Here is an 8,571-nt window from a genome sequence, read left to right as displayed (position 1 = left end):
TATACAGGTTGCGGAACGTAAATTAAGTATTGTTGGGGGTTTCTTGATGCATTTTTAAAGTGATTAAGAAGTAGAATTGATGGCTCCCATTAGCTGCATTGCTAGCCACCTTGAACGAGCCGATTATTACCATTTAGAATGTAAAAACAAAAACTTTTGTCATAATGATTGTGACGGATAGGCAAAATTAAAAAAAAAACTGCAGTTCCCCTTTCAGGGATGTGAATTACACTAATAATGAAATAATTGTTGACTGTCTTAGGTTAACCAACTCAAACTGTTTATTTTTTTGTACCTCAATTGTTTTTAATAATCTTTAATAACTTTTAAGATATGGAAATATATCGTTTTTGTGGTTTACACTGCTGAAAAAATAAACATACATATCTACAAATCTGATCTTGATTTTTAGAGGGAGTATTCATATCTGATTTTTTTGCTTCAACAGAGGTTTTTGAGAAGTACTGAATTGATTTGTGACATAAACATGCCATATTAGTTAAGCATTAAATACATCAATGTATTCTAAATGCACATTAAACTCCAACAAAAGTGGTCATCATGATACTTTGGCAATTCAGTAGTCCAGTAACTGTAAATAGGCTACACCAACCCTGACATTCTTAAAGATACACTGACTGCTGCTGCACGCTTTAAACATTTTAGTCAGGTGCGCATATTTTCCACATATTTATCATAACTATAGTTATCTAACTAAAGTAATCATCACATTAATCTAATCCAATCCAATCCACTTTATTTATATAGCACATTTAAACAACAAAAATGTTTCCAAAATGCTGCACAACAATATTAAAAACAATATTCAAATATTATCCTTAGCTCTACCAATGACTGAATAAAAACAAAAAAATAAATAAATATAAAACCAATATAAAAATAAATATGATTAAAAACGATTTTAAAGGATAAAACCAATTAAAACAGTAAATAAAAATAAAAATGTATAAAAAACACAGAGGACAACAGAGCACCACACAACTCACATAGTGTTAAAAGCCAAAGAATAAAAGTGGGTCTTAAGACAAGACTTAAAACACTCCACTGTGGGAGCAGTTTGAACATGGAGGGGCAGAGTGTTCCAGAGCTTAGGGCCAACCACAGAGAAGGCCCTGTCTCTCCTGGATTTAAGTCTGGTCTTGGGCACCACAAGCTGGAGCTGGCTCTCGGACCTCAGAGCGCGCGCAGGAGTGTAAATTTGGATGAGGTCCGAGATATACTGGGGTGCCAGTCCATTTAATGCTTTAAAAACAAACAGCAAGGTTTTAAAATTAATTCTAAAATGAACAGGGAGCCAGTGCAAACTCTGAAGAATTTGGGTTATATGCTTGCGTTTCCTGGCCCCTGTTAAAAGTTGTGCTGCCGCGTTCTGGACTAACTGCAACCGGGAGAGAGCTTTTTGGCTAATGCCAGCATAAAGTGCATTGCAGTAGTCCAGGCGACTTGAAATAAAAGCATGCACGACTTGTTCAAAAATGTTAAAAGATAAAAATGGTTTTACCTTTACTAAAAGACGAAGATGATAAAAAACACGATTTTAAAACGCCATTGACTTGTTTGTCAAGTTTAAAATCGCTGTCTATAGTGACGCCAAGGCTGGTGACTTTGGGACGCACATGATTTTGCAATGGTCCCAAGTCAGTGAGGGCTGGACCAAAAACTGAAATTTCCGTTTTCCCTCATTCATTATTAAAAAATTCTGGGCTAACCAAGCCTTGATGTCGCATAGACAGTTGAGAAGGGGTGTCAGGGGGCCGTGGCCTTTTGAAATCGGCATATAAATTTGGCAGTCATCTGCATAAAAGTGATAAGACACTCCATGCCTCTTAAAAATCTCTCCAAGAGGGAGAAGGTACAGTGCAAACAGGATCGGGCCTAGAATAGATCCCTGGGGGACACCACAGTAGAGCGGAGCAGAAGAAGAGGTGGCGTACTCCAGCCTGACAGAGAAGGACCTCTCTGACAGGTAGGATCTGAACCACTCTAATGCAGTCCCCCTGACACCCACACAGTCTCTCAGGCGGTCTAAAAGAATTGTGTGGTCGACTGTGTCAAAGGCAGCTGTAAGATCTAAAAGCACTAAAATGGCAGAGCTGCCAGAATCAGACATTAAAAGCAAGTCATTAAAAATCTTTAATAGTGCAGATTCAGTACTATGCAAAGCTTTGTATCCAGACTGAAATTGATCTAAAGTGCTATTTTCATCTAAAAAAGGCTGCAGTTGCGGCACAACACATTTCTCCAAAAATGTTGACACAAAAGCTCATTTGGAAACGGGCCAATAATTTGACAAACTTGTAGGATCAAGACAGTTTTTTTTTATCAAAGGCTCAACAACAGCTCTTTTACGTGCATAAATAAATGCATTTAATTGATAGGCCAATTAGCTGTATCACTCAAATGGATACATTTATTTGCCATAGGATGCAATTAGATTACTCAAAAATGTTCATAGCTACAACATTAAAAACCTGTTTGCTAGTCTCTGAATACATTTTTCAACATAAGAGCCCTATAGACATGAAACAGCTTTTAAATCACCTTCACACTCTCATTCCAATGCAGTAACACTGTCTGAGGCTTAGGCAATCAGGAGCCGTAATACCGAACAGCGTGATCTGATTGGTTTGGTCTCATTTTGTGGCCAATACTACTGGAGTATTGATATTTTTTGTTCATTTAGCGGTTTGTATGGTTAAAAAAACTACATTTAGGGCAAAGATGTCGTAGAATATGCTTTAAAAAAACAAAAATATCTGCAATGTGGTGAAACTGCAATATTTGATGTGACGTGGTGACGACTGTATGGCGTAAAATATTTTTTTTTATGGAATGCAATATGTGTGCTAGATGTCTGTATATAGTGTCTTACTTATTTGTTTTGATGTTTCTACTTTTATTGTACTACTCCTCCTTTTTTACTTTCTGTCCTGGCTATACTGTAGACCAGAGGTGTCAAACTGGTTTTCACGGAGGGCCATGTGGCCCTGGGCCACATCACAGTTATCAATCAATAAATCAATCAATCAAAGTTTACTTGTATAGCTCTTAATCAGAAATGTCTCAAAGGGCTGCACAAGCCACAATGACATCCTCGGCTCAGATTCCACATCAGGGCAAGGAAAAACTCAACCCAATGGGAACAACGAGAAACCCTGTAAACCAGGGATCGCAGATGTGGGGCCCCGCCCCCCAAGTGACCAGTGCAATGGATGCCGAGTGGATAGTTAATAATGTAAGAGTCCAGTCCATAGTGGGGCCAGCGGGGGATCCTCTTGCATGGAGACACGCAGAGACGTCACCGACTGATGCATTTTTTTTAACCGTAAAATCTTTTGTTATTTTTAAAATATACAATTTAATTGATAATTTGCTTTGAAATCATAGGTCAAATCAGATATTTATTTTTATTTTAACTGCAAAATATGTAATGTATGACAACATAATATTTGTTACATTAGGAAACACGAAACTAATGTTCATTATTAAATAGCATTGAATAAAAATATATGCAATTGCATGAAGTACATTTCAGTAAAAACGAAAAGAACAAATACATTTAGTCAGAGAAGATAAACTACTTCATTGATGCCTTTTTTAGTCTTTTCGCGGGCCACATTAAAATACGTTTAAGACTGTTCATACTGTAGTGGAGTAAATACATGTAATCAATCTATCGTATCAAATATTCGCTAAGTCCATCCATCCATCCATTTCCTACCGCTTAATCAAGTCATCCGAGCAAAACATCCACATCTTAGCTTTCTTAATTTTAGGTATTATATCAGTGGATTTGGTTTGGTTTTGTGGGTTTAATCTTGCGAAACTGTGGCTGTGACGTGCCTGTGACGTCACGCCCAGCTCCCGCCTTTCTTCTCGCTCAAATACAGCTGCGCCATTTCCCCTTTGTCCATTGAGGAGAGGCAACGGCTTGCAGCGGACGCTCCAGCCAAGTATCTACACGCTGTTGCCGAGAACAAATAATTATATTATCTTTATCATCATTTGAGCTTGATTTTTATTCCGTAATAACTCAGCGAAGCAGGCGACGCTCCATTTGCTAAATTATATCGTGTTTTGTGGTTGTGATCGAAGCTATTGCTAACAAAGAAGGCCTAACCGAGTCCGCCATTGCGTCGAGCACTCAGCAGAAGAAAAGCAAAATGGAAGACAGTAAATACCTGCCCGAACTCCTTGCCGAGAAAGACAGCCTGGATTCATCCTTCACACACGCCATGAAACTTATTTCTGCAGGTAAATTGTTTCGTTTAGCGTGTATTCTTGTGGGGCTATAAACTAATAGCCGGCTTTGGGCCCTCTGCTTTAATCGCTCGGCTGCAGAGAACAATGGCGAGTTAAACACGTGGTTTAGCGATGTAGGTCAACCTCATACTATTTCGTCGTCCTATATATATCTTCATTTCGCTGATATCTACTTTATTTTTTTGTAATCTTATTTAACTACCTAACGCCGATTATCTATGTTTTTGTTTCAATTGTGAAATTTGATAATGTGGACGATTTATTTTATTTTCGACGTGGTACATGCAGATAATTAATTTTTAATATCATTCTGCAGAGATCGACAGGATCCAGACAGGAGGCCCAAAGAAAGAGCCTGAGAAAGAGTCCTACTTGGATATATTTGCCACAAAGACTCACAAGCTCAAAGAACGAGTACTCATTCCATCCAAGCAGTTTCCCAGGGTGAGTACTGAATTTTCTGTCGCATCAATTTAGCCAACGTTGATTTCAATATTGTTAGTTTGTGTATTTTTCTGCTTTTGGCTTCAACGACCTATAATTTGGTTGTACATCCGTATTTCTGCATGAGCAAACTGGTGCGTTGGGAAGGTGTGCTGACCTTTCCATGTTTCTTTTTGACTCCAAAAGGTCAATTTTGTTGGTAAGCTTTTGGGACCCCAGGGCAGTACAATCAAGAGGCTCCAGGAGGAGACTGGTGCAAAGATTTCAGTTTTGGGAAAGGGATCCATGAGAGACAAGTCTAAGGTAATTGTTGCGTTTCTAATTAAACATGTGATTTACGCGAATTCCCTCACAATTTGAATTTCCCTTTTTAGGAGGAAGAGCTGCGAAATGGTGGTGAGGCTAAATATGCTCACCTTTCTATGGAGTTGCATGTTTTCATTGAGGTGATGGCGCCTATCCCAGAAGCATACCTCAGAATGGCTCATGCTATGGATGAAGTCAAGAAGTTCCTTATCCCAGTATGTCAATCACACTTCATAGTAAGTTGTCTACTTTGATATATATGATGCTTGAACAAGTGTTTGTGTTTAGGAACCTGGTGAGTATGACCCATACATGGACCCCCACTTCCTCAACGGATCACAGGATGGTTCAGGCAGGGGGCGTGGTGGGCACCCAAGAGGGCGTGGTGTACCACCAGGACCAAGGTAGGACACACAGGCAATCAGCACACTGGTCTGTGCTTTTAAGATATGCTTGGCATTGCTAACAAGCTGCACATTTTTTAATGTCATTTTTAGAGGCCGTGGAATGCCTCGCGGTGGTCCTCGTGGAGCTATGCGTGGTGGAGCCCCACGGGGCGCAATGGGCCGGGGTAATGGCAGAGGTGCGCCATCCGGTAGGGGAGGACCAGTCAATGCTTCTGGTAGGGGTGCATCTGCTTCCCGCTCCAGACCCCCTTCAGTTGGGGCACCAAGGATGCTTCCCCCTTCTGCCCTTTCCCACCAGCAAGTTCCTTCTTCAGGGGCTCAAGCCAAACCTGAGTCCTATGAAGAATATGTAAGCTGTTAACACAGATTTCTTATTTTAGATCTCAATAAATGTGGTTATTCAAACGCAAGGCTTGCCATCTTTTTGCCATGATAATGTACTCAGTGATTTATCTTCCTTCCAGCCTGCTTATGAAGATTCATATGCAGAGCCAGCCTATGAGGGGTATGAAAGTTATTATAGCCAGCAGCCTGTGCCAGCGTAAGTGAAGATTCAAATACACAGCATACACCCACAGTACTGAAAACAAGCAGTTTGCTTACGTTTGAAATCTCTTTTTCAGGGATACTGAATATTATGACTACGGGCATGGAGAACCGCAGGAACCCTCTTACGAGCAATATGGTGAGCCTTCAACTCTCCTGATGCTTAAGTACATTTTGCACCTTTCACTAATGTCTTGATTGAACCCCTACTCACCTTTCTTCCCTTTTTTTTTTTTTTTTAAAAGCTCAAGATGACTGGGATAACTCATGGTCCGGTGCTGCAGCTGGAGGCAAGGCTGCTCCAGCCAGGCAGAATAAAGGAAACTATAGAGAGCATCCCTATGGAAGATACTGAGCGGCTACTGGTAGAGAGTTGCTATAGCAACTGTCTTCGATTGTAACCCACTTAACGTTTCAAAAGTAATTTCCTTCTTGTTTTCCTCTTTTTATAGTTTATTTTATTTTTTAAACTTGGTACACATTTTGTTGGCTGTCACAGTTCTAGGGGTTAAGAGTTATTGTCTTTAACGATATTTCTATTTAGTAACTGTTACAATAGAGTAGTAAACAGTGGAGGTCCAGCGTGACGTAAACCCAAGGCATTCATATTTTAATGATATTTGATGGTTATTTTTTAATTGTACCAGACATGTTAAATCTGGCGAGGAAAAAACTAAATCTGATTGTAATAGACAGATTTTTTTGCAAACTAAAATTAGCCTGGTTTGAGTAAGATATACAAAATGTTTGTGGTGCAACACAAATACATACAACTGTAATCTTTTATCGAATGATAACTTGATGTTATACTAAGACATCCAACAGAGAAAAATGCCTGATACTTTGTCCTACCAGTACTTTCAAAACAAAAGGCCACTAGGTCCCAATGTGTGTATGGGAGGCTGCAGCCACCTCAATATTTTGTACATAATGTAGGACAGTCTGTTTCAAGCCGCACTAAAATGCATAATTGTGTACTTTTGGCTAAATAGGATACTAAATATACCCCAAATGTCTTCTCTGCATTGCGTTTTTCAATAAAGTTTGTAGTTTCAGTTAAAATGAGATAAACGTGGTATTTTGATTTTGTTGTACCAAAAAGGATTTTCGTTGAAAGTGTACCACAGTGTATTTGACACTGACTAAGCTATGTATACTGTGTACTTTTTTTTTTTTCTCCTTAAAAACCAAAACAAAAAATGTTGACATTGAGCTTAGTTTGTGCTTTCAAAATTTTCTAAACTACACTTGTAATGTCACCTACAAAAATAAAGCTCATCATTCCACGAGTAATGGTCTGCCAAATATACGATGAACTTGCTATATTGCTTGAATATGTATTGTCAACCAACTCTCAAAGGCAACATATTTTCAGCTACTTGCAGTAACTGAATCTCAACAGTATTCCAAATCAAGCTTGCAGGGGTCTTACTTGACTTTGCTTCAAAGTCATGCTGGCTGCTTTTTATAAAAGAAACAAAACGCAGAGGGGAGGATTCTAAAAGCCAAAAGATCGCCACAAAGAAGGTAAAACTAACAACACTCATTTAATAGATATTGTTTTATTTTATGTGCAACGCATAAGGAAATGCAATGTCATCAAAACATCCAAAACCATTGAAGTGCAAAATTTGCTATCTGTAGCTATGCCGAGCAAAATAAGCCGTACAAAACGATCAGAAATGGTTGTGATGCAACTCAATAAAAACCTGGTCTAAATTTATTTTTAATACCTTGTTTTGCCAACATTATCTGCATATCATTTAATGTTATAGTAATACTATACTGGGAAAAACTGAGTTGCATGAATCTTAAGTAGCATCATACTTTGCATGTCTGCTAAGGGGAATTTTGTTGAGTGCATGCTTGTGCAGAGTGAGTTCGAGAGCTCATTGATATTTCTTTGTAGGTTGACAAGGAATTGTCTCATGATGCAATGACTTCCAAATCTCCAAGACTTAAGGTCAGTTGAAAGGAAATTTCCATTGACACTTGTAAGATGCCTAGTTTTTGACACCATCTTTAAAATCTCTCTACAGATCCTTATGAGTGTCTTGGGAAAGAGGAGGGAAGCTTTTGCAGTGACATCACATACAAGGCTTTCTGTCACTACAACCTCCAAGATGTTTACTGAGCACACTGCTCTTCTGATCTATTTTCCTCTATGAGGAAGTGTTTCATAGTTTAAAAAAAAACCCTTTTTTGGGAGCGGAAATTCAGATTTGCAGCTTGTTTTATGATCATGTGAATAAAGTGTAAGAAACATACAGTTTTATTTTTTACTACACAGAAAATTACCGGTCTCCCAGATGAGTGTCCACACAAGATATATAAATCTGGGGCCGTACCTATCAAGCTTCTTAGAGTGCCATTTTACACTTAAGTCCTGAGAATTTGCGAAATTTAGTCCTACTCTCAAACTTAAGAATAAAAGCTTTTTCTCAACGTTCTTAAGTCTAAGAATCACTCCTACTCTCCACGATATTTAAGAGACCTTCAGAGGTGTCTTAAGTGGTTAGGAGTTGCCAGCAGGGGATGGCACTGAGGCGAGAGAGACGTGCGCGAACGTTCAGGGAACGGAACA

The 8,571-nt window shown here is 38.9% G+C and overlaps 1 protein-coding gene across 2 annotated transcripts; it reads left to right on the top strand.

The window, feature by feature from the left end:
- Window positions 1-3,914: 3,914 nt before the first annotated feature.
- LOC133646496 (KH domain-containing, RNA-binding, signal transduction-associated protein 1-like) lies at window positions 3,915-8,252 on the top strand. 2 transcript variants are annotated; one of them, XR_009825301.1, is made up of 11 exons: window positions 3,915-4,275; window positions 4,601-4,728; window positions 4,915-5,031; window positions 5,103-5,249; window positions 5,323-5,438; window positions 5,532-5,790; window positions 5,906-5,982; window positions 6,065-6,126; window positions 6,233-6,407; window positions 7,897-7,950; window positions 8,027-8,252. XR_009825301.1 is itself a non-coding variant. In XM_062041922.1 (9 exons), exons 1-9 carry the CDS (start codon window positions 4,185-4,187, stop codon window positions 6,340-6,342), a joined length of 1,107 nt encoding a protein of 368 aa, XP_061897906.1. In that variant the 5' UTR covers window positions 3,915-4,184; the 3' UTR covers window positions 6,343-7,276. The 2 variants fall into 2 exon arrangements, 1 of the variants encoding a protein (XP_061897906.1); XM_062041922.1 differs by lacking the exons at window positions 7,897-7,950; window positions 8,027-8,252 and having other exon boundaries at window positions 6,233-7,276.
- The last annotated feature ends 319 nt before the right edge of the window (window positions 8,253-8,571 follow it).

Source organism: Entelurus aequoreus, linkage group LG03, assembly GCF_033978785.1.
Source record: "Entelurus aequoreus isolate RoL-2023_Sb linkage group LG03, RoL_Eaeq_v1.1, whole genome shotgun sequence".
Taxonomy (NCBI): domain Eukaryota; kingdom Metazoa; phylum Chordata; class Actinopteri; order Syngnathiformes; family Syngnathidae; genus Entelurus; species Entelurus aequoreus.
This window is presented reverse-complemented; position numbering and strand designations above follow the sequence as displayed.

Excerpts from the sequence above, each read along its gene's own strand:
- LOC133646496 (XM_062041922.1), top strand. The coding sequence starts at position 4,185 with ATGGAAGACAGTAAATACCTGCCCGAACTCCTTGCCGAGAAAGACAGC. Across the intron at positions 5,439-5,531 it reads GGTGTACCACCAGGACCAAG|AGGCCGTGGAATGCCTCGCG; the intron begins GTAGGACACACA and ends TGTCATTTTTAG. Across the intron at positions 6,127-6,232 it reads ACCCTCTTACGAGCAATATG|CTCAAGATGACTGGGATAAC; the intron begins GTGAGCCTTCAA and ends TTTTTTTAAAAG.